This window comes from Nyctibius grandis, chromosome 4 (genome assembly GCF_013368605.1).
Source record: "Nyctibius grandis isolate bNycGra1 chromosome 4, bNycGra1.pri, whole genome shotgun sequence".
In the NCBI taxonomy this organism is placed as follows: domain Eukaryota; kingdom Metazoa; phylum Chordata; class Aves; order Nyctibiiformes; family Nyctibiidae; genus Nyctibius; species Nyctibius grandis.
The window spans coordinates 31,694,746-31,720,306 of NC_090661.1; the positions used below are offsets into that span (position 1 = coordinate 31,694,746).

The window sequence follows — 25,561 nt, forward strand, 5'->3', positions numbered from 1 at the left end:
AGCTGTATAATCCTACTCTGATTCTAGGTCCTTTCTATACAATATCCAAGTCTCAGTAGCCATTGCTTCCTAAATGATTTTCCAGTCCTGTCTTATACCTCTGTTGCTTCTCTTCCCAGTCTTGTTTCCACAAGGTATTTAACAGCATAACTCGCCTTTAGCAAATGAATGGTATCAATGACTAATGTTTTAGTGTCTTGCTGAACTGGGGTCTACTTTTCTTGATATGATTTTTGAAAGCAGCATAGAACTTCCATAAGCCTTTAAGCAGAGGTATTAGGATATTTGTGTAAGAATATGGCGTGGAAACAAAGCTTTGCTGGTAGGTTAGAGTATATATTCAGGGGAAAAAATATTAAATATGTAGCAACTGCAAAATGAATGCCTATTGTCCGAGCATTCTTGATGCTATACTAACAAGTAGGCCAGACTTGGATGTCCTCAGTGCTCCAGTTTGGAATAGCGCCCAGCTTTGGACTATAACATGCTTACGTTTCTATCTGGAATACAAGTGGGATTCTCATGTTCAATAATCAGAGGAGGGAGTGTGAGCGAGGGAAACAGCTGCATGTCTCTGGCACTAGGCTTTGCATACTGACCCTTGTTGTGTAACCTTCGTGCTCCAGAAGTTTGAATCCATTTCAGGAGGTGGGCATTTATTTAGCTGGGAAAAGTGTTAGCTAGTGAGTTATTCCAAGTATATAAATAGAGTAAGGAAATCCATCGCTTGTCTGATATGAGAGTGATCTTAAGCAATAAGCACCTATCACCCACAGCAAATGCAAGTACATTTCAGACTGTTCTGTGCTATCCTTCCCCTTAAGTGGATTTGGCCAATGCCTATGTCTAGAAGAATGACGAGAGCAGATGGTTGTGATTGCTGGGAGAAATTATTACTGTGTGAGGAGAGAAAAGGTTTTAATAAAAAAGAACTTGGAGAAGAACTAACCAGTGGCTAGGAAAGAGTAAGAAGCTGTTGCAAGGCCAAAGGGGAGTGGAAAATAACGCAGGTCAGTTATGCTTGCTGATACCATTTCTGAAGAGTTGTAAGCTGGGTAAAGATCAATTGTAAGGCTTTATTTTGTGGCCATTGGCTGCACAGGATTCCTGAAAGCTGGATTCCCACTGCTTGCATTTTGTAGTGAGATGCTGATGCTTGCAGGAGCCAGGCAGGGAGAATCTCCCCTAAGAAAATAATTTGGTAAGCTATTCTACTTTGTGCAAGCTGTACCATTGCAGCAGCAGCTGCATTATTGTTCTTTGTAGACATTTTTATTCTATCAAAGTTGTTCTAATGCCTTTAAATCATATTTCATAAGGGCTTTAGCCATAGACACCAGATGGGAGGGAGCGTTCTGCTATGTGTGAGATGGGCAAATCTTTTGGGTTTTGCAAGTGAGTGCAGAATTCAACACATTTAAAACACTGTCCTTAGTAGGTGACTGATCTTACACCTAGTTTTACAAAGCTTTGCTCAGTTTAAAAACTGTAGTGCTTGATCTCTCCTGAGCATGACAGGTGCCAAAACATTCTAAATACTACGAGGTTTCCTTGGGTATGGTGGGGATTTTTCTGATGTTGAAGATGCCTGTGCTGCCTTTTTTCAAATGTACAAGCTGGCATGCTCTTAGCTGGCTGTTACCCTTTAACACAAACAAAAATGCATTGCAAGCAGGCACTGGAAGGAATAGCAAGGTAAGGATCTTGGATTTTCTGCATATGGCACAGTTGTCATGATGGAGAGTGTAAGCTTTATGTGACGATGTTGTATTTAGACTTGTATTCTGCTCTCAGCTCTTGGGTTGCAGTCCTTTCTGTCCTGCCAGCCTGGGATCTGAAGATGGGTTAAATATGTAGCATATATGAGTGCTACTTGTAGCAATGTGGGGGAAAGAGTGTGTGGTTCATGGGCATGCTGGTTAGGAAGCTTGAGTCTCTGTAGCCTACTTGAGCTCACTGGTAAGAGCTGTTAACTGTGGGTTTTGGAATGACGCCTGTATAAGCCTGCTCTTGTGGATGTTGGGGTAAATAGTAGCAGTAGTACTGCTAAAGTCAGTAGGCCCATATTATTAATACACGTGTTGTGGTTTTGACCCAGCAGGTAGCCAAATACCACGCAGCTGCTCGCTCACTCTCCCCCACCCACCAGGAAATGGGGGAGAGAGAATCAGAAAGGTAAAGGTAGAGTCTCATGCGTTGAGATAGAAACAATTTAATAATTGAAATAAAATAATAATAATGATAATGATAATAATAGAATATACAAACAAGTGATGCACAGTGCAACTGCTCGCCACCTGCTGACCAATGCCCAGCCCATCCCTGGCTAGCAATCTTGGAGGAGAGAAACCCCAAAACTGCAGTCCCAGGAGAGAGAGAGGACTTCCTGGCCAACTCTTATCTATATACTGAGCATGATGTTGCATGATATGGAATATCCCATTGGCCAGTTTGGGTCCGTTGCTCTGGCTGTGCTCCCTCCCAGCTTCTTGTGCACCTGCACACTAGCAAAGCGTGAGAAGGTGAAAAGTCCTTGATCTCTTAGTACAACTAAAACCATCAGTATATCATCAACACTCTTCCAATACCAAATCCCATGCTAAATCCAAAACACAATGCTATTCTAGCTACTAAGAAGGCAGTTAGCTCTATCCCAGCCAAAACCATGACAATGTGAAAGGTGAGAATCTGGCCCTACATGTGTGCCTGGTAAATCCCGCACTAGGCAGTCTTTCTTGGAATGGCACAAGGACTCTACAGGGTAGTCCTAGAAATAGCCTAATAAGCAGCATCAGCAGTAGCAAAAATATGGGCCTTGCATCAAGTAGTATCCCATCAGCCTCTTTCTTTGCTTGGAATTTCATAATAAACTTTGACAAGCTCTTCTTAGCTGCTTTCTGTTGAGGCAGCACAGAGTAACAGTGTCAGCAAAGGCCTGTCAACTCAAGGGAAAGCCTGAGCTTTTGTAGAGGACTTGACACAAGGGCTTAGATGTGAGAGAAGAATGGCCGGGGTGGGAGTTGTACGGCAGAGATTCCTGCTGGAGAGGCGGCTTCTGCGTTGGAAAGAGATGTCTTGGCAGCAGAGCTGCTCCACCCTTTTTTAAAAAAAAACAATCAAGAAAACAAACAAAAAACCCCAACAAATAATGCCCTGCCCTTGGCAACGTTGTTTCGATGTAAGGGATTTTGCCAATGTGGCTATCTCTGTTAAAAAGTATCAGCAAATTTATTCTGAAGGGGAGAATTCTGGCCTGAGAGCCTGTTTGGGTTGGGGAAATTTGTATCAGATTAGCTCCACGGGCACAAATTGTTGGGAATATTTGGGGGCAAGTACATCAGGGCTGGCTCCACTGTGACATTGACTGCAATAACTTACTCTAGTAGGTTCCCAGGATCAGTTTGGTGTTATACCAGTACCGCATGTGTCCACTGAAATTTGCAGTTGTCAACTTTTAACGTTAGACTTGACCTAAACTGGTATTTTAGCCAGGTCAGTCCATACCTTTCTGTTGTTTCCCTCCTCTACCAAAGTAAAGTTGGATGGGAAATGGAAAAACAATTCCATGACACTTTAAAAGCTGTTTCTATTTAGAAGGATTTAAAGCGTAGCTAAACAAAAGGAGTCTTATTTCTCTTATTTCCCCCTTACTTGCATTTTCTTCTGGTGTTTGGCCAATCAACGCAATAAAATGAGCTAGTGCCTTCTTATCCCTTCACTAATTCCAAACTGCTGTTTATGTGGATGTTTTCCTTTCCACCTCAACCCCCCCATCAGGTTTTATTTTTCTTACTCTGAACTTTGTAAAAGTGGAAGATATTTTAAGTTACAGGTTGTTTTGAAAATAATGGAACAAAACAGAAGGAAAGAAAAAAATTAAAAGCTGCAACACTGAAATTCTTTTGTATTTATACGGAAGAGAGGGTGAAACCATGGAAGATGTTACTAAAATAATTTTTAAAAAATACTGAAAAAAAAATATTTCACAAATAATATTAAAAAACTCAAAAAAAGTTAGCAGGTGGGACATTTTCTGGCTAAATCTGATTTTCAGTATAGTTAAAAAAAATAGACTGGTTTTGTTGCAAGCTGTGTAACTCCTGTATGTGCTACAAAAGTAGCCTGCTTTTGATAGTGCTTGTTCTCTTGGCCTTGTAAAGACCAAAATACACTTTTTAAACAAGGAAGCTTGAATACTGAAAGAAAACAAGTTGTTACTCTAAGCTGTGTCTGGACAGCTCACTTCTACCTACTCTGTCAAAAAAAATTTCTCCATGGTGGAGTCAGCAGATAGTCATAGTGAAATACTCATTCCTTTCTTTGAGGTGGTCTCATCAGTGATGAAGGAAAGGTGAAGCTGTTCAATCAACAGCAAAATTCAAAGTTAACATTCTCTTTGGATGAACGTGGCAGTTTGTTTTTCTCAGAGTTGTTCATCTTCTCAGGTAGAGTGCTATACATTATGCTCAATCCAAATGTTAAACCTGTCTTAGAATCATAATTACAGTGTGTGCTCTGTGCTTATTAGAGATAAGATTGATTAGCAAGGTATTACATTCTGTTTTCTACTCATGAGCAAGAGGAAGTCATGTTGCAGCACACTCAGGCCACATTCGAAATCTGTGTTTAAAGGTCATTAAAACTGTATGTAGGTAGGATCCACAGACTCCATCCACAGTGGTGATGTGGAATTTTGAGGGTCAAATCTGTCCGTGTAATTATGTCCTAGTCTGTACAATCTGCTCCCTCCAAGATTCAAGGCACTTTAGAAACTCCCTTTCAGCCCCACACTGGAAATAGATGGAGACAGGAGACATAGAGTTATCTCAGATGAACCAGGGTGCCACTCTGTATCCCATTGATGGATGCAGGTGTAGAAATACTTTTCCCTACCTTTAATGCAGGGAAGAGTGAAAGGGAGTCTGAAAGGGTTCACTTTTTTCTTTTCTTTTTCACCTGGCTAGTTACTCACGTAAGAAATAAGGCAGACAGACCTGTGACTCTGGATGTGTAAATCTTGTGCTTCGTGACAGGAACGTAGTTTTGTCCCATCTAAATTGTAACAATGACTCCCCTCATGGAGAGGACAACCATAGTTACTGCGAGTGTTCTTCAGAGCATGTGTCTATCTGTGTTATTAGATTAATTTCCCTACTATTACCGTGGTACTGCAGGGGCTAGCATACAGATTTGTGTTCTCGTTTTGAGGCAGTTTGTTCATAACGTTATTTTTGATTGTTGGGGAAATTTAAGAACAATCCATGATAACATAAAGAATTTTCTGGCAACCGATGTAAATAGATTTTCAGCAGTTTGTTAAATTGGGGACAGTCTTGAACCAGAATCTGGAACCTTAAACAACTTCTGTCTCCCCAAACTTTTGAAAACTTCAGATTGAGGCCTCAATGTACTTCTTAATCATAGAGACTCCTCTTTAGTGTTAAAATATATTTATTTTATCAGAACATCGTATTGAAAAATAAAGGGGCTTAAGTCCAGACTTCAGCATAGATGTAGTTCAGTTGTAATGTGACAGAAAACTGAACAGTGAATACAAAATTAAAACTTTGGGAAGTCAGAATCAGGCCTAAATCAAGATAGCCTAAAGTCATCAAAAAATTGTTGCTATAGCTATAGAGGGGAAACTTTGCTCAAAAATTAAAAAAAAAATAATTGAGGTCACCTTTTAAGAATGCCATTCTCAAAGTGGCAAAGAATGAATCGTTGGTGCCGATTTTCACGCTATGTAGCTCCATAGTTATCTTTGTTATTCTAACTGTAAAATTTTTGGTGATGTGTCTGTAGAGGGCTGGTGTTGAGTCGGTAACATTGACACTCCGATATCTTTCCCTCCTCTTTCAGCTGACCAACTATTGGTAAAGATCAAAGAAGGTGAGGAGGAGGGCTGTCAAGAAACAGTATATGAGAGATGTCTGCACAGCTTTAAATAAATAAAAAGGGGGTAAGACTTCAAATCTGTTGCAGGATATCTGTGCATGTGGGGCCTTGTTTTGCTGTAACAAGCTACATCACAGCATGCAGAGCATGCTGTCATATTTAGACCTATATGAATCTGGTCCTTTGAATATTAATGTATTTGAAAATAATAAAGTTGTATATCACTGGAAATATCTGGGAATATTAAAGCTGAAAAAAACATGTGGCTTCTGGTAGACTAACAACTGTTTGTCTTTTATGTTTCCCTCCATAGCAAAATTAGATTTGTGGCTTTCATTGTCTAGCTTGTTTCACTTTCCAATTCACGAGAGTTGAGGAATGTATAAGTAAGAACCTAACTTTCCCTCCCTCCAGAAAAAAAAACAGCTCTACGTTAAAACTTAACAAGATAAAAAGGAAAGCAGGAGACAACAAATACAGGGTAAAATCTCTTTCACAGTGAAAGATTGTCAGCCAAAATAAGGCTTTACAGAGTGAGCAGGAATATTTTTGACACCTCACAGAAAGTATCAATGCACTTGCATTATGTAAATAGTTAAAAATGTTTGAAATAGAGGTGGATCAGGAGGGCAGCAGTATGATCTACGAGACATGACACCTCCCAATACAGTGAAAAGAAGTGACACTGTTTTTCTTCTGTTTGGGTAAAGACCAGCTGTGGTTCTGTATCAGGGGCTGGAGGTGAGGTGGTGGATTCTGCCTTCTAAAGCTGTGCTCACTCTAACCCAATGGAGGCAGCATGCTTAGGCCTTGCGTTAATGTTATAGATTTTACCCCAACAGTTTTATGTCAAAACTTACCTTCCTTTTTTTAATTTAAATGTTGGCTGTCTAAACAGTTGGCAACCTCTCATTAAAAATATGCCTACCAAGGTTTTTTATGCCAAATACTTTTACAGTATTTATATTTTCTTGCAGCCTACTTGTTAAGTTTCAGGTGGGTCTGAATAAAAGTATCAGTAGCAAAGTAGGAATGTAAAAATCCTGAAGTTGGAACTCGTATGTGTAACTAAGTGTGTTTCAGATGTGCTGGTCCTGTAGGGTGTAAAACAACAGTAACACTATTGATTAGTGACTTACAGTACCCTAAAATCAGAAGAAAAATTAGTCTAAAAATTTAGTTCATAAATGATAGGTTGATGATAGACTAGTGTGTATGTGAAAATGGAGGTAACTATGGTGTGGTGTAAAAGTTTTATTAACATAGGTTTGTTATGGTCCACTTACTTACAAATAGCGAATATATGAATAAGTTATGTAGTTCATTACAAGTGAAATGCCACTTGGTGCTCCCTGCCTTTTTTCTGGCTACCATGGTAATCTAACTGTTATGGAATTCTACATGAAACACTATAAGAAAACTGTATGGACACGTGAGCAAAGCCTGATGTATTTGTTACCATGGGTGAGACTTCCCACTGGTCTGATAAGGCAGCTCTGTCCTTGGGCGTCCCGGAGATTCCTCTGAGCGAGGGAGTGCTGTTGACTGGTTCTCCTGGCCAGTGATGTGGGGTCTGCCTGGCAAGAGGGCTATCAACAATCCAAGGTCATCTGTGGCTGTTCTCTCTCTTTGTTGCTGTTGCTGGTAGCCGATAAAGGCCCATTGTCTGAATAACAGGAGCAGCAAGGGAAGCACACATGTGGCTTAATCCCATTTTTGCAATATGCTCCCTGCCAAGCTGCGCCAAGAACTCTTTGCCTGCAGAGCAGGAATGGGCCTACATATCCAACCAAACAGGACCAGAGGGACTCACTAAACTCCTAAAAATGACCTCAAACAGGTTTTTTTTAGTTCTCTGAAAATGTCAGCAGTTTGCATTAGAGTATCTCAAGGCTTTCTAGAGCTTGGCTGAATTTTGGTGCCTTCTCTCAGTAGCACAAATCTGCTCCCAGTTCTGCAGTGTGATATGGTCCTAGGCTATTTTTTCTTTCGTGTGAAGTGAAGTCATTGTTAGCCCATGAGTGAATATTGCCATCCTAGGGTAAACGCTAAAATGTGTTTGATGTTTGCCATGAGGTGAATAGCATGGCAATAAGAAAAGTCAAACCAGAAATCCTCATAATAGCGAGATGTGATATAGGTCGCTAGTTCAGAGTCACCAGTTCAGGTGCATGCCGAGCCGTTCACTTCTTTGCAGCATGTGCATCAACTGTGTGATGATGAAAACTCGTCAGTTTGTGGTTAGCTTTTCCTGTGAACAGTGAGAGTACTGAATGGGAGGGTCTGAAGTCACATTCAATGTCACCTGGGCTACTACTGTATTAAATAATATAATGTAATATGATAATGGAAACATTCTTAAAGATTGCTTCCCAGAACTGTTCTGGGATAGATCTCAGCATCTTGGCAACTCTCCAGCTGACAGAAAGCTTATTTCTCCTAAGCAGTGCCTGTAACCAAATGGCTTAGATTGCTTTGATGGAAGAGACGATTCCCTCCAGGGGTGTACGCTTGGCACAGTACCTAGGTTGACCTAGTAGCTGGAGTAAGCAACGTTTTGGAAAGAGGAACCATAGACAGATTTTAGAAAGTTTAACTTTTTGCAAACTTCTGATGAATCCTTGATGAATTGGAAACTGCTGCATTGCTCCTCTCCTCTCCGTAGGTAACAATTTCTCTATCTTTCTGTTCTCCATCCCCCTCCCTTTTCTATTCTGCCTCAGTATTAGAAAGTTTTGTTTTGTCCAGCTGTTGAGAGAGGTTTTGGTTGTCTTTGCCTTTTGAAGTTCAGCCCACTAGCTAAGGAAAATTGTATGTCTACTTCTTTTAACACCCGAATATCTCACAAACATAATTACTTCCATTCTTTTATTGGTTAAGTTGTGAATCAAGTTGGTTCTGTAGTCTCCTCTCTTTTGCTGGTTTTACAGTGGTGTATTTTAACTGTCTTTAGTTGAGTTTCTTCTGGTTATATAAATGCAAAGAATGGAGAAGCAGGCTTGGTTTTGGTGGTGGTTGTTGGGTTTTTTAAAGGGATAGAGGATGCCTGAAGGGAGGCAAGGCGTTTGAGAGAGGGAAAGAAGTATTAGGTGACAAAGCTTACATTAATATCAGACAAGAAGAAAACTTCTTGGTTTCATTCTACTCTTGTTGACACCTGATTTACACTGGTGTAATTTCGTGAACTTCAGTGAATTCACTTCTGAGAGTGAGATCAGTATTGGCACCTCTTAAATCACTTAGGTCATGCTTCATAATTCATTTGCAAGCTCCTTTAATTAGTTGCAGGTAATCCCAGACTTCCTGGAGTTTGCTGCCTCCCCAGAAACGGGCTCTGCCCGCACCCTGCCGCACTCCGGGGTCCAGCTGCCCGCTCGCTCTCTCACCGCGGGGCTGCATGTCCGCTAAAACGCGGGTCAGGGCTCTTCCCCCCGCGCCTCCCGGTGCCGACAGCTGGGGGGGCAGCTCCCGGCGCGCCAGGAGGTGCTCTGTGTCAGGGCCGGGCAGAGCCGGGCCGGTCGGTCGGTCGGTCCGGCGGCCGCGCGTTATGTAAGGGCGCAGGGGCTGTGGGCCGGGATGACTGACAGGGAGAGGGAAATTCCTGGGGGAGGGGGAGCGGGAGCGGCGCTGCCCTGGAGCCGCTGCCAGCGCCGGCGGCTCCCGGAGACCTGGCTCGGAGAGCGGCTTAGGAGAAGGGGAAGCAGCCCGGGAAGGATGCTGCCGGGGAGCGGGAGCGGCGAGCGGGGCGGCGCGGGCTCGTTTCCCCGGTGGGGCACGCCGCCGGGGAAACGAGGGGAAGCGACGGCGGTGCGAAGGGGCGAGGAGCGAGCCCGGCTCTCCCTCTCCCGGCGCGGTGCGTTAGAGCGGGAGCCGCAGAGCTGCGGGGAAGTCCCCCCGTGACCGCCCTCGCCCCCTCGATCGCCCCCGGCGCGGCGGCGGCCCCGAGGACGGGCGCTGCCCCTTTAAGACCTGCTCGCCGCCAGTTCCAGGGAGAGGGAGTGACCTCTGGGCTTTGACAGCTCCCCTAATAACTAGCAGAGCCCCGGCTCCGCCCGCGGCGTCGGATTGGTCGGCGGGCCGGTATGCCGCGCCCTGATTGGCTGGCCGCTTCCCCTGAGCGAACCTTTAGAACTCCGAGACACAATATTCTGTTACATTGTAGCAAAATGGCGACTGTCATTCACAACCCCCTGAAAGCGTAAGTAGGAATCAAAAATGTACATATTCCGCGTGGTTTAAATATGAAAAAAGGCGCCTTTCCGGCGCCGGCTGCCAGCCTGAGCCGGGTGCCGGCAGCCTCCCGGCGGGTCCCTCCTCCCGCCCTCCTTTCTGCCCCAGCGACTTGCTCGTTTTTTGTGCAACACATCCCCGCGGCTCGCGCCGAAATTAACGAGGAAAAATTGTTCGGCTCGCGCGCCGGTTAATTGGCGCCCGGGCGCGGAGGCGCGGGGGGGGCGGCGGGGCGGGGGGAGGCGGCGGCGGCAGCGGGCTGCCCGCCGCTCCCGGAGCGCGGCGCGGGGACGGCAGCGGCGGCGTCCCGCGGGGGTGCGCGCACTTGACAGCGTCCGGCCCCCGCTGTCCGGGCGGGCTCGCCCCGCCGCCGAGCCGGTGTCCGGCGGGGGAAGCACCGGCCCAGGGCGGCAGCGGCGGCGGGGGGCAGGCTCGGTGCGCGGTGCCTCCGCGCTCCGGCCGCAGCTCGGAGTTGCCGCCGCAAATCTTTGCGGAGTTGGGATGACTTGAGGAGGGGGAGCGAAGCGGCCCCCTCGCTTCTCGGCTGAGTGGCGGGGGGCTGGCACGGGCAGTCGGGAAGCGGGGCAGCAGGGACACCGCCGGCGCACCTCGGCGCTTGTGCGGGAGAGAGGGAAGCAGGCTCGCGTGAAATGAATGACTCGGGACTGCCGGTCGTTGATTCGGGGCAGGAAGTCCGGAGGTCTGTTTTGCATATGACAGGCTTTCGCTTTTCAAAGTGGCAAAGAGAGTTGATTGTGTTTCCATCTTGAGAGTGGGCACAAGCAGCCAAGGGCTGCTCGGACGGGATCTGACCCGCTACTGGCGGGGGAAACGCAGGGTGGGAGCGAGCGAGTGGGCGGGAGGGGGCAGGTGCTTCTGCTGCGGAGATATTCCGGAGTTCCCGGGCTGGAAATAGGGCCGATTTCAGAGGGGGCCCGCGGGAGCCGCTTGTCGTCTGCCGGATCGCGTCCTTTATTTTCCTTGTGGTCTGCAGCGCACGCCGCTAATCCCTGAAGGCATTAGGGAGAGTGGGATTTGGCACCGTATGTGGGGAGAGGAGCTGTCTTAACCTTTTTAAAACGACTTCCCTGCTAACGGGGGCAGCGCTCTTGCTAATAAAGCAAGGAAGCAGAGTACCTGGCGGTGACGCTTCGCTGGCACTTTCTGGCTGCGCTGAGTGGGTGTTTTTATACGTTTGAGTTTTCGGAGATGAAATTAGGGCTGCGAGGTTTTCCTTTTTTTTATTTTTTTTTTCTTTTCATTTTTCTTTTCTTCCCCCCCCGACTCAAGTCTCTCCGGCTGGAGTTGGAAGAACACTTGAAGGGTTTTCTAGAGATTCCCGCTGCTGTCCCTCTGCGATCCGGAGGGAAGGGAAAGCCTCGAACTGGGAAGGGGTGCTGACCTGTTTATCAGCTCTCCTGCTCCGTCCTGGCAGAAAGCCTTTGCTTTCATTTACCCGTTCTCTCGGTAGCACCTTATAAAAAATCCGCGGGGACAGGGGAGCACAGTGGTCAGGGGGTTAATCAAAGAAATCCGAGTACCCTCATGGGGGGACGGTGTGGGGCTGGACATGCTCTGAAACCCGCGCGGAAGGGACGGCGGGCTCCCCCTTTGACGGGAGGTTTAATACTTGCGCAGGCGAGAGCGACTTCTCCCTGAGCCCCTCCGGCCGCCGGGCGCTGCCCAGGGCACCCCGGAGGGCACCCCGGAGCGCACCCCGGAGCGCACCGCGCTCATGTCGGAGCTCACCCCGCGGAGCGCACCGACGGGGCCGCACCGCGCGGCTTCTCACCTGGGTTGGGGAAAGCCACGGACGTTTGTGCCACTCGCGAGGAAGCCCGGGCTGGGGTGGGCTCTGGGGACGGCGCGGGGGAGCTCCCGGGGAGCGGCCGCAGCCCGAGGAGCGGGGCCCCGCCGTGGGAGCGGGCGGGCGCGCGGGCGGGCGGGCGGCCCCCGCCCCGCCGGAGGACGGGACCTTGCCTCCTCGCCTAGCACTTCGTGACACCGGGGGGCTCCCGGTGGTGGCGGCGGATCTCCGGAGAGGGCGGATCCTGCTGAAGGGCTGCTTGTGCCGAAATGGCTCGGGGGCCCGATCCCACTGCTGCTTAAGTCGGGGAGGGCAGCATTAGGCCGTTTATAATTAGCTCCCTTCTCCTCCCCTCGCCCCTGAGGGGTGTGAGAGGAGGAAACAATAGACATCAAGTGCTGGGTTCGCTTTTCTCTGTGTGCCTTTTAAAGCACTAATGCTATGTGGAGGAAACAGAATTGGTACTGGCTGTCTGACACCATTTGCATTTTTTATTAACAACTTGTTTAATAAAACATTTTATAATTTTCACTTATTCTTTAAAGTTGCTGATCGGGAAACAATACACATGTAAATAAATTATGCATGGGATAAATTAGGACAAAAGCACTAGGACACATAATAGGGGAAGGGATGCAGTGCACAGTATTTTATCCTCATGTGTCCTTCCTGACAATGAAAGGGAGCTGAATGACATTTACATTTCCTCTGTCTGCGTTTTGATTGTATCTCAAAACCCACAAACGCCCCCTACAGAAACCGGCCACACAAAGGTTTTGCTCTGAGATGGGGGACAATGTAGACGCTGAGAAATCCTAGCTCAGGTGTCAAGCAGCTCCCTGTGTGTGCTTGTGCATTTAAGTGTATCCAATATTCACTTTATCCCTGGCACTTGGACACATATGTGGCCTTGTTCATGCTAGACTAGTCTCTCGGGATAAGTATTCCACTGTACCTGAGCATCTGGGAATACATTATGTAGAATAGCTCAGTGCGTGGTGTCCCTTACTAATGATTGGCACCTCCTTACACTCAGCTTGCCTCTTTCTCCGTCTAGCACTCTCTTCTCACTTTCTGGTTCTCTTTTGGTGCTTTCATCCCTTTGCTCTTCTCCCTTCACTTCCTCTGGTGATCCAATCAACCTGACATGACTGCCTATTTTTTCTGCCGTTTAATACTTTGTTGTTTACCAACAATGGTGCTACAGGCAAAAATATCAGAGATCTAAGTTAACAGATCTGCAAGGGAAAGGCAGCAGGTGTCTGGATAAACACATTCTTCATCTGTAGAAAAGGCAGTATTCAGATAGCTTTGATGGGACAGCAGTGGATTTGAAGTGCTGGATTTGTTGGGCTGATTTTTCCCACTAGTCTGTGTTCCTATCTCCATACTTTTTCTTTCCGTCTTCTTCTCCTTTGTGTATCTTAATATGGAGACATTTGAGTGGTGCAGTAGAAGAAACAAATGCAGTTAAAAAGTATTCTGAATTACTTCAAATGTCAGTCAGAAATCTCAACGGACTTTGTAAACATTAATTAATTAAACCTCTCAACACCCCTGTGAAGGAAGGATTATTGCCTTTGTTTTATGGATGGCTAAACTAGGACAAAGTGGTTCAGAAACTTTCTAATTCGAAGATCAGGTCTAGAATGCAGACGTTCAACTTCCAGCCTTAGCATCTAGTCCCATTTGCTCCATCTCTGCCTTATTAGCGATATGCATATGGTACCATAATGCATTTAATGTAATTAAGATCTTGTAATTTACAAAGTCTTATCTAGAAGCAGAGCTGGTTTCCCTTCTCTGTCTTTACTCCCACAGCTGACTTTTATTTCAGGTTGTCAATTAAACATACTCACCGGAACATATGTTAGGCTATTGCCTTTTCTGCATGTGAGGTTCCCTCATGCCATATAGCTCTCTGCCTGGGTGCTCACCAGAGGAGCTGTTGCCTCCCAGTAGTTCAGCCTCGGAGTAGCAGTGCTGGTGACCTCCCTTTCTTTTGCTCGGGACAGCCCCTGGGACAAAAGAGGCTAACTTGGGCTCAATAGCTAGGCTAGGTTGCTTGCATGCTGACTGTATTGTCAGGTAACTTTGACATGCCTGGGGACACTTATTCCCTGGCAGGTATTTGGGGACCAGATGACCGCCGACTTGTGCGCACAGTGTCAGAGCTGACCTTATCAACCCTACCAGGCCTGTTCTGTCTTTGTGTTCCTGCTGCAAACACACAGCAGCGGTTGGTTTTCCAATTGCTGTACCTTCTCAGATAAAATTGCCTTGACAGCCAGCTCCGACCCCTGGGCTGCCAAATGGCTGTCCTTGTGATGATGAATTCTGTGGCTCGAGACACCTGTGAAGAAATGGTCTGTGCTTGCATCCCTGTTTCATGTCGGCAACAGACCAGCGTGGGTCTTGGGGTCTCGTATGGCAAGAGTATTTCATTAGTGATAACTCTGGCTTGAATTCAAGCTGGAGACTCTTAATTGGAAGGTCCTGTATCCCATTACGTGTCCCTGAAACAGCCCTACGTCCTGATTAAGTGCTGACGAAGACTGATTTTTTTTTTTGGATGTTGTTGCATAAGCATCTGGTTGCTGATTTTTAATATTAAAGTGAAAGTATAATGTGCAGTGCTGCTTTCAGCAGGTGGAAGCAATAAAATAGACGGACAGTTAGGTTGCCAGTTCAGTGTTTACAAGTGATGTGGAGGTGATTTTAATGTGGCTTTGCAGAAGGGAATTTTCTTCTGCTTGACAGAACAGGATTGTTGGGCACACTAAATCACATACCAAAATCTCTACAGCATTTCCAGTGTGGCTCTGATGTCACTTAAAAACATAAATGAGCACTGATGTGACACATTTCAAACCAAAACTGTTGTCCACATGAAAACCATATTTTCTGTATCTCAGCACCAGCTTTCAGAGAAAATGAGAGATGAATGTTATTGTATTTATGCAAGGAAACGTAAGCATAAAACCAAAGTCATTGTGGGGTAGAGAAGCCAAGTTAAGAAGACCTAGGGATACACTTGTTTGAATATGAGAGAGTCTGATCAATGGTATGTTACCAGTTACAGTGTTATGTCTGGTTCCATGAGTCGCTTGTGCATGATTAGTTATTGCAGTGCTTTTGTAATTTTGTTTTGTTGGTGTTCCAGCCTTTCACAGTCTGTCCAGTTGTGTGGATGGATGGAGCTTGTATCACAAAATTGTTACTGAAGAAAATGTTTTTAAAACATATTATTTGTGGTGTGTGAAAGCAATATTGAACTACCTGGGTAGTGCTACAGAGGCCCAAAGGTATGATTTTTTGGAGAGTGTAATAATTTCAAGGTAAGCACATGTTCAATGGGCTGGGTGCATAATGCCCGTTAGATTAAAATCACAGTGTCCGAGTGGGAATAGTTTACCCAGACCATGCAGAAGTCCAGTACACAAAGCAAAATGGGGCTCTGTCTTCAGTCTGAGTCATGGCGAAGGTAATGTGGCTCATCCTTTGTGTAGCCTAATGAAAATTGATTTCTTCCTCCGCTTTCCTAAAACTGGAAGCATGGTATTTGGAGGTTGCTCTCAAGAGCAGACTTTGTCCGTCTTGTATATCTGTCTTCTGCAATTTATGACAGTTGGCTGTACCTCTGCTGTCCCAGAATGAGGCATTCCAATGCCCCCACTGGTTGCAAATAAATCATCTTTTAGGATTATCGTTTGCAGCGTCTGGTGTTTTCTCACTTTGGTTTGTCTTTCATGTCAGAGCTGAATTTCTTTGCTTGGTAGATCAATTTTACAATCTTGGTATTCATTCTGGGCTCATCACTGTGTTGTCTGTATGTGACGTTGCCTTGAGCAAGAACCATCCCTGTATTGTTTATCCCCGAGGACTTGTAGGAGTGGAATGAATCTGTTCTGGGAGTTGATGTTTTTCTCCCTTGGACAGACCGACCTCTGATCTGAGGATTCCCTGACTGGGGTGACATACTCCTATGTGCAGAGAAGCAGCACCAAGGCAACACCACTTAAGGCCTCTTCTGAGGGCTTCATTAGGACTGTACTGCTCTTTTGGCTTTGCCTGGCAGTTTCGTCCTCTCTGGACTGAGGCGTGTTAATCGCTTCCTTAGTGCAGATCCCAGTTTTGGCACTGGTTTGTTTCTTTTAAGGAAAGGTTTGTCATCAACACAATCTAAAAGAAAGCATACTTTTAAGATCCTTTTTTTAAACAACATTTTACAGAAGGAAGTGCTTCTTTCTTGTCTTTAAAAACTTTAAAAATTTATGGAACAAACCCAAATACGCTGGACTGGTGTGTGAGAAGCAGAATGTGGTTTTCCTTTCTTTTTTTTTATTTCAAAAGAAAGAAGAGAACTGCCCGGTATATTTTCACTGTCTAAACTGAATGACATGTAATGCAAATATCGTAAGTGAATGCTTGAATACCGAATATTTAAAATTCTTATTTATCTTTAATAGCCTAAATTATTAGAAGTATGATACTTTTTTTTTAATTGTTATATATGGTTTATTTCCCAGCAGAGTGTATTTTAACCACAGATTCCCAGCAGATGTCTCAGAAGAATAATGCAGCGTCTCAACGGCTGCTGGCAAATATCCTTCTCACACCCCCATCCCCTCCAGTATGGGAATAGCAGGAGTGTGTCAGCATGTGTCTCAGTTTTCAGGTTACCTGCCCGAGCCAGGTGCGGTCAGAGAGTTGCAATTCCTGCCGCAAGGAAGGTTTTACTGGCACCCCAGCACTGTCTGAGGGGAGGCTTCACAGGGAGTCAGTGGAGTAGTGAGAGCAGGGCAGGTACTGATGAGTGTGCACTAGGTGGCTGTGATCAGCAGCGTGTGCTTGCCAAATCCTGAGTCATTAATTTTGCGTTCTGCTGAGCTGTAGCTGAGAGAGAGTCCCCTGCTCAGGTGTCGATGGGGACACTGACTCCATCAGTGTTATTATTCTGGTGAGAAAGGCTGAAAGTGATATTTAATATTGCAGTCCCCTATTTAATATTCTGTCCCCAGTGACAGAACTAATCCAGCCTGAGGATCATCTCCCCATTCATACACCACCATGAGTTGTATCAGTCTTTGACAACTGATAATGCTGTACTTGCTTTCTGATAATTTTTGTAAAGTAATATAAAATGCCAACTGTAACATGCGTATGAAATCTTACTATGCAAAAGAAAGGAAACCCACATAACTTATAGTTTCTCCTCCTTGTTTCTTCTCAGATGCCCCCTTGTGATACAAGACACAAGGCCTTGGTTAAGATGTTGTGCTCAGTTCTCTACAAACACATGGCTTAATGCATCCTGCCTTTTAGGTCTCAAAAATCTAAATAGGTTGGACAGTGCAAAGAAAATCAGGTGCAGGGCAGTGAAGTAAGGCCGTGCCTCGAGTTGGTTAATTCCAGTCTGCCCTACCGCATCAGCTGGCAGGGCTGATTTGATCTGATCAGATGTGGGCATGCTACTTCTGCCAAAACGCAAGTACAGTGCTTATGCTGGTTTTATGCTTTGAGTTGGCTTCATGCTAGCCACAGGAAGATATATTGTGCCTGTTGGAACAAAATTTCCTCTTGAAAATGTTTTGGGTGCTTTTCATGTTTTGGAAGAGTAAGTGAACACCAGTTCAGTGCTTTGTGTCACGTGGCTGTGAAATTTTTGGTCTGGTTCTAAGAACTTTGCAGTTTCTAGTGTTCCTGTGGATCCACAGCCTAACGTGGTTAGTCACAGAGTTGGGAGAAAAATTGAAACGGCCAGAGTTATAGCCCAGATATTTCACTATCCAGTGAACAGTGCTATAGGGAAACTTATAATGGAGACACAAAGTTAGTATTATTTCTTCAAGGGAAAAGTAATGTCCATATTTCCGTTTCCTTCAAGAACAGTTCTGAAGAAAGTCATCCATGGATTTGTGACTGTTCAGGTAATTTTGTCTCAATATTGTTTCCTGAGAGACTATGTTTAGTCAATGATGGGGACAAATATACTTTATGTTTATGGTTACTTTAAAACCTATGGAATCTGAATAAGCAATAATGGAAACAGTGGTTCAGAAAGCTGTTTTACTGCTAAACTCCTTTGGTTTTGACCATGAATAAAAACTGCATTATGTTTGAGGCTGCTGTCCTCCTGAGTGTTCAGATAAATCACTCACTAGTGTCCAATATCGGAAATTATAACATGAACCCACTTGTATCTACAAGCTTACCCTGATTGCTTTTACTTTTTTTTTTTTTTTAAACTACTAAAGGATGTTTTGAAGACTGTAGGTTTTTGTGTTTTCTATGGATTCTTTATCCTTGAAGTTTTCAGTTCATTAGAATATACCTGTTGATGTGAAATATGGAATAAATCAGGAGCACAATTTTAATTCAGAGGTTAGTACATTTTATAGTTGGGGTAGTGCAGGTTAAGAGGCATGAGAGATGTGATGGGTGAGGGTTGATGATGGGAAGACTCTGCAGTGAGCTCTTTCTCCACAGGTGTGGAGAAACTCTCTCAATTGCAGCATTGAGAGATGACTTCTGTGGCTTCATCGTATCTGACTGACCCTTTAATTTTTAGGAGGTACTCCTCCAAAAAGGATGTGCCCCTCTGTTAATTTCGGTGATGTTAGTCCTCAGTGGTCAAATGGCATGTAGGTGAAAGCAATGTTAATACCTCCCCGGGTAGAATGGGGCTCCGAAGACTTCTCACTTCTCTCTCTTCTCCTGTGCTGGTACAAATGAATGGGAACTTGATCAAGTTAGCTGGTGTTATGTTGATGGCAAACAGGCATTTGCGAGGTCGAAATCTAACCAAAAAAAGCTGATGGGGGAAACATGTGGAAAACCCTTCGCAATTTTCTGTCACCAGATCTGATTTGTTTTTGTTGATAGTCTCAGCTAAATGTTTTATCTTCTCCTAGCTTTCCTCTCCCCTGCCTCCCAACCTCTTTCCCCCATTGACCGCTACAAGCGCAGTCCTAGCTGTTGATTTATCAGGGCAGGCTAACTCAGCGCTGTGTGGAGATTGCTTTTAATTAACTCTCTTTGTTTTTTCCAGCCGTCAGGGAGCAGCAACCCTTTAATGATTTTAATATTTTTTCTGGATTTATATCCACATTATGTGTTGTTTGTTGCTCTGCTTCCTCACATGTTCTTCCTGAGTCATTTCCCAAAATGAAATGTTTGTTTCAGGCCCCTCATGCAGGATAAGGAGGAGAGTTTTTAATGGCTTCTGGACGGGGAGGATGGACTCTCTGTGGTGTACCCTGGTGTGTTGGAGGAGGATGGGGAGTATGCGGTGATGCATTTTGGTGCTGTCTTGGAGCAAGACTCGCTTCAGTGTTCTGCCTCCGTGCACAGGGAGAGGCAGCTTTGTTTCGTGGTTGCAGCATGGCAGATCAGGGCCTACTGAATTAAATCTGACCCCTGACTTGTATGGCATAGATAAGTCATGAGCTTATTTTCATAGTCAGGTATGACTCTCATGCTAGTCAGGCTGAGTAGAGGAGGCACTAATGTAATTACCAGTTGCTAAAACGTAGTTAGCTTCGGGTCCATGAATACAGGTCTAAAGGAGAGTCCCTCTTTACCTGCAAAAGACTACCTTTGCCTTCTGTGAGTAGCTCTACCAAGTGAGATTTCTTCAGACTGAGCAGAAAGCAGCTATACAAAATTTCTCCCACCTGGGATTTTCTCTTTATGTATCCTACAATGAGGATTTCAGGAGGTTCCAGCGTGAAAGTATTAGGAAAAATCTATGTTATTTGTAATGTAAAGTATGTGGCACTTTCATGCCAGAGCAGGAAAATGCTTTATAATCATGCTTAAAGTAAGCATCGCAGTCCCTTTCATGGGATTATTTTCTCCATTCTTCTGATGGGAGGAATGGCATGCACTGACTGACTTGGTGATGGTCACACTAGTCACATTGTCAACCTTGACAGAATTGGAGGTTTAGAAGCCACACTGCTTTGCTTTTGGTGTTGAGTGTTAGGCAGTATATAAGTGATGTGTTGAAAGTGAACGGGGATCCTTCCTTGATAGCACTTCCATGGCCAAGATGAAATTAGGGGCACGGAGGAAGAGTGGGAAAGTGAGTTAAGACTGTCTGCCTGGTTCTGATGGAAGAAGTTGACTGATAAATATCGCTAAACCATCCTTAATGGCAGTGCTTTATGCCTAGAGCTAATAAAGGCACTGTTGGGGTGCAAAGATTTTACCATGGAAATAAACCAAGTGGCAAGTACTTTTGCATTTCAAAATACACATGCTGCACACCAGACAGTCTGTTCAGCACAGTTCATGCATTGAATTCAAAGTCATTGGTGTGAGAACAGTTTCACTCAATTTATTTTACAAGGCTACTTGTAAGTATCTGTAATTGTATTTAAAGCCCCTTTGTTAAAAAGGCAGAAGAAATGAAGAAGTTCCCAGATTTAGTCCTCCCTTACTGAGGAAAGAGACTCTGAGACACTAGCTGAAAGGAACACAGTCGTGGATGCTACTTATCAAAATATTGGCCACGCATCACTGCATAAGGTCATCTATATCATCTGGTCTGTGGTTCGTGTTTGTGTCTTTCCTATCTTCCTCTGCAGTCCACTTTTCTTTAAAAAAAATAATTGTTGGGGTGTATTTTTTTCCATGTTGTTGCTGCGATTCCACAGTAACTAACTCCTGGCATTCTCATCTGACCAAACTGCAAATGTATCTGGTTCAGGTATTCATTCTGCTGGGTAGATCTGAAAGTAAATTCCCCTCTCCCCTATTATTAACTTTCTTGTTTTTTTCCCACAACTAACTTATCCACAAAGTCCTAGGGTTAGGAGAGGCTGTCTCTTCTGACACGTCTCCCGAATTCCTCACTGCTAAACACGCACCATGCGAAGTCTAAACCTGGCTGGCCCTCAAAGGGCAGTCTATGTCCCAGGCTGCTGTTTCCAGCTGCCTTCTCCTCTGTGCACCCCTTGGAGGGGAAGAGGAAGAACAGATGAGGGGTGAGCGCTCTGCCTTTGGGAAAGGCTCTGACCTGAAAATGGATTGCAATTCCAGCCGAATGGTTCCTTCCCTTGGTAACAGAATTGCACGCCTGGGCTCTGAGCTCTTTGCATTAATTCCATCTCTGCTAAACTTTCCCAGTCAATTAACCATGTCCGTCTCCTGCTCTAGCAGCCACATGTGCCTTTTCTGCCGCAGCAGGGTTTTGGAACAGTAACTCCCTGCAGCCTTTGCTGCAGCAGTTTTCCTCCAGCAGCTTCCCTCAAGCATGGTTATCAATCAGGACCTGTCAGGTTTTTCCCTCCAACACATCTGTTTTCAGGGCTGTAGGACTTTGACCTTTTGCTTTTGTCTTTATAAATACTATTTTTTCCAATAGGGGCCAGCTCAAATGCTTACTGCTAGGTCTTTACACTGATACAAAAGCTGCATGAAAATTTCAGTCTTAGTGTGAGGAGATTCTGCTAAACCTGGATGTTTCTTTTGGTGTCTGTCATTTTGCCTCCCTTGGGTTTTTATTTTGTGTGTCAAAAAGGCCTCATTAAGCTGGCCAGTAGTTCTTGTATGGTGTTCCAGGCAGCACCTGCAGTGCAGAGGTCTCCTCTGAGTAGCTGGCTAACAGGACTGGATGAAAGAGTAGTGAGTTCTTGGGGACTGAAGTGTCTGGGAGATGCTCACCCCTGGGTTTTGATACAGACTACCTTCCAAGAGAATTCTGCACACGCCTCCGGAAGAACAGTTTCGATGACAGCATCGAAACTGACCACAGACTAGTGGTCTCATGGCAAAAGGACTTAAGGGGCCATGACAGTGGCTTGAACATGATTTTCTTGCATGTTGTACTATCATCAAAGGTCAGGTTGGGCTAGAGTGCCTATCAAAGCAAGAGGCTTTGCTTAATATCTTGTCTTGAGCGTGTGGGTGAGCCTGGTCTTGTTTCTAGTAGGTAAGTACCTATATCATAAAGGCTGCCATCCCAGTTGGCACTAATTGGTTCCTGTGTGGGTGCTTTCAGATGAGATGAAGACCAAATTGGCCACAGAGGCTCAATTAATAGAAGTGTAAGTTTAAAAGAGGGTTCCTGGGTCTTATGTCCAGTCCCCTGGTACCATGTCAGATAATCCCTTTCATAAACTGAAAAGTCCTTGTCTTAAATCCCCACTTGGACTGTTTGTTTCCATTACTCTTCTTGGGAAGGTTCCAGAACCCACTGCTCTGATGGCTGGAAATAGCATTTTAATCCCTAGCCTAGCCCTACTTGTGACCAGTTTATACCCATTTGTTTTGGTGCCAGCATGGAGTTGTTAGTTTAAATGCTATTGCTCCCTCCATGTCTTCCTCTTCACTATCACACATTTGTACGACACTATTATAAGCCCCCTCAGTCTTTGTTTTGATATACTAAGCTGTCTGCGCTATCTTTTCCTTCCCTCTGATCGCTGGAGTATTTATTGTCTTTGCCTTCTCTACTCCAGCTTGGATTACTCACATTCAACTTTCTTGAGTGTGAGTAGACAGAATCGTACTCTGATCCAGGTGAGGTTTTGCCCTCTACAATAACTTTATTTTTTACCTCTTCTGGGAGCACCTTGCTTTTGCATTTGCTTCTGGTTGTATCGTGCTGGTGGTTCATAGTCATCCTGTGGTAGAATGATACTGTTATGTTTCTTCTTCTGTCCTTTGAGCTGTTCTTGTTGTTGAGATGACCATCTCCAGGGTATTAAGTGAAATTTATACTGAATTCACTCCATCTAATTCTTGCCTGATATTCTTAATTTCCTTGATGTCCCTTCAACTTGTCTAAGTGGCTAACTTTTATCAGCACACATACTTTTTGTGCCAAGGTCATTAATGGCAATACTGAATAAGATCAGTCCCCAGACCAATCCTTTCTAGAACTCCAGAAGTAACCTCCCATCAGCCAATTACTGTCTCTATTAGGACAGTTTACCTGTGTCCAACCCTTTTTCAGTGGTTTTTCAGTCATATCACCATTCTTGTACTAATCTTTATCTTCTCCATTTTCAGTAATTTCTCATATAGTACTGTATGTGTACATGTATCTGTATATGTACATTTTCTGAAAGTCCAAATAGCTAAGAAGATGATGTCTAGAATATCAGTTTCTTATGAAAGCAAGATGTCAAGTTACTCTGGCACAAGGTATGGGTCTTGCATCTTAGTAGTTTCCTTGTTCAAGAGTGTCCTAGATCATTTTGCACTTAAAAAACTGCACGAGGGTAAACTCTGACTCAGCCTTACTGCAATAATTTGCAAGGTTTGTGTTCTAAAACAATTAACAAAGAGTATTTGATTTTGCTTGCTATACTTCAGTAATATAGTAGTAATCATGATTTGCAGTATCTGTTTAAAGAACTTGCTAGTAGATGTACAGTTTCATGTCACAGTTCCTGGGCAGAGATTATTCAGAATTTATGCCTTGACTGCACAAATGTCTTTGTGGCTTCCACCTCAGTCATCCCAGTGAAGCACAGCATTTCTTTAGTTCTTGGCCTGTACCTGCATTATATTTAATCTATGTACCACTCTAACTGCAAAACAGCTGAACTTTCTTTGATCGCTTTTATTTTGATGTCTGAAGAATATTACTATTTTTTAATAGCTTTTGCAAGTTCTAACTTTTGACTTTGGCAATTCTCCCTGTACTTCCTGACCTTTAAGATCCAATTTTTTTCTTCCGTTACTACTGTTTTCTGTTTCTGAAGGGTGTCTGTTTAATTCTGATATCCTTTTCCAAAGTAATTATTCACCCAATAACTTCTCCAATCTTCCCATATGAGTTTCAAACAACTCTTGCATTTTCCTCTTAAAGAAATCCCCCAAGTTCTTCTGTATCCCACTCCTCCCATGCTTAAGGAGCAGGTTTGAAGCAGTCAGGAACAGGTTTGAAGCACTTTGAGATGGTGATGGGAATTGTACAATTTTGTACCTATTCTTGGACTGCAGAAGAGTTAGGCCATGTTGGTCTAGGGCAAGCAGGGGCAATTCTGCTTAATATTAAGTTGTTGTACTTAATTAGATCATGCCTAAATGTGGCTTTGGAAAGTTCATCAATGTAAAACAATGTTGCACCTTTCACCAGAGTTGCAACCACTAAGTAAAAATCCAAATGAGCAACATAAAGTTGATTTTTTCTTAAATGACCTTGTTCCATTTTTTGTCTGATGTTATTGGTCTTATTCAGAGAAAACTGTGTGTAAGCATAATATATGTATATCTGTGTGCATGTATAATATAGGAAAGAAAGAATGTATTTACAGATGGTATTTAGGAAAATGTGGTATTGTTTGTTAATCAATGTCTTGGTATTTTAAACATTTCCATGTAATTCTTACTGATTTGTAGCAGTATATGATTCAACACTTTCCTACTGGTCAGTTTCAAAAACTTGTATAGATAGGAAAAAATGATACATATATACATATTTTTTTTTCTTACTAGAGGGCTCTGGGAACTTTTAAAATATTACAACACTCCTTGGATCAATGCATATCCCAGCAATCTCTTGCATAAGTGACCTAAAATTGTGTGATCAAACCTCTTCTCCCCTCCCCATCCTTAGAGAGATATTTGTAATTAGATAAAATGAGAACAGAATATGCATAAGTATCTGTTATGCTGGGATTCCTGCCCAGAAAGGAAACTAATGGCCTGAGCTGGCCATAATCTTTTGCACCCTGTGTACTATTGACAAGGCTATGGCTTGAGATGTTGGGAGTTCAGGAGACAATTTTTGCTGCTGTCTTATGGTAACCTTTCTAAATTGACTGTTTTCCAAAACAAGTGGAATTACACAGCCTATATTTTACTCATCATTCATTGCGGGGGACATTTTGCTTGTAGGAGAAGGCCTGATTCTTCAGTCTCATGCCCGATGCAGTGGAAGTGAGTGTAAATTACTGCTTCGGTGGTTTGGAAGTGTTTCACATTCACTTTGCCCAGATGTGAATGACCACATGAAGTGCAAGACAGTGGAGAACTGGGAGTGGAGTTGTTGGTGGTTATTTGTTTCCATTTCATCTAGTAATTACTGCTTGTCTGTGGTTCTTCAGAGGAAGGGATGGTGGGGTTCTGTGGGCAAATTCAGCTCTCTCTAATCAAAGTAGCCCCTTTGAAGTCTGTGTGACAGGTTGTCTAGTACTGTGATACTACACAATGCAAGAGGAAGATGGCACTTGAGAAGTCGGGAGCCTGCTTTATGTACTGTTGCCATTTTCTTCTTTCTCCCAATGCGTATGGTAGGTGGCAGCTCACCCCTCACAAAATTCTAGTTTTTTAGTTCTCTGCTAGATTTGTGGGTTTTGTCTTGTGACTTGGCAACAGTGAAACACAAACCCTGGGCACTTATGAATCTGTCAGTCTTCCTCAGATATCCCAGTCGTTGGTAAATCCACTGATGAAAAGCTTTTCTTGGAGCAGGCAGGCAGTCTGTGTGCTAGTCTTCTGCTCTTGCTTTGCTTCAATGTCCTTGGGGTAAATGTCAATGAAAGTAAGAGAAGTGTTTTGATAAAAGGAGGGGCAAGGTCACTTAGAAAGCATGCCCTCCTGCACATTCCCAAGGAAGGTATCTGTCCAGCATTTCCATTGCTCTGCCCGGTGTAGCTAAATCAGGAA

General features: G+C 44.2%; 1 protein-coding gene across 5 annotated transcripts in view; it reads left to right on the forward strand.

Moving 5' to 3' along the window:
• Window positions 1-25,561, forward strand: part of DPF3 (double PHD fingers 3) — a 193,634-nt gene that overhangs the window by 11,657 nt on the left and 156,416 nt on the right. For 3 of the 5 annotated variants that reach the window (XR_011047938.1, XR_011047937.1, XM_068397951.1), the window contains exon 1: window positions 9,981-10,096. The exons of 1 other annotated variant lie outside the window; for it this stretch is intronic. Coding sequence is in view for 2 of the 4 variants with exons in the window: in XM_068397951.1 (XP_068254052.1) it covers window positions 9,981-10,096 (116 nt within the window). In the remaining 2 variants the exon portion in view is untranslated. Of the gene's footprint in view, window positions 1-9,980; window positions 10,097-25,561 lie in introns of those variants that run through there. One more of the 5 variants, XM_068397950.1, reaches the window with a different exon arrangement.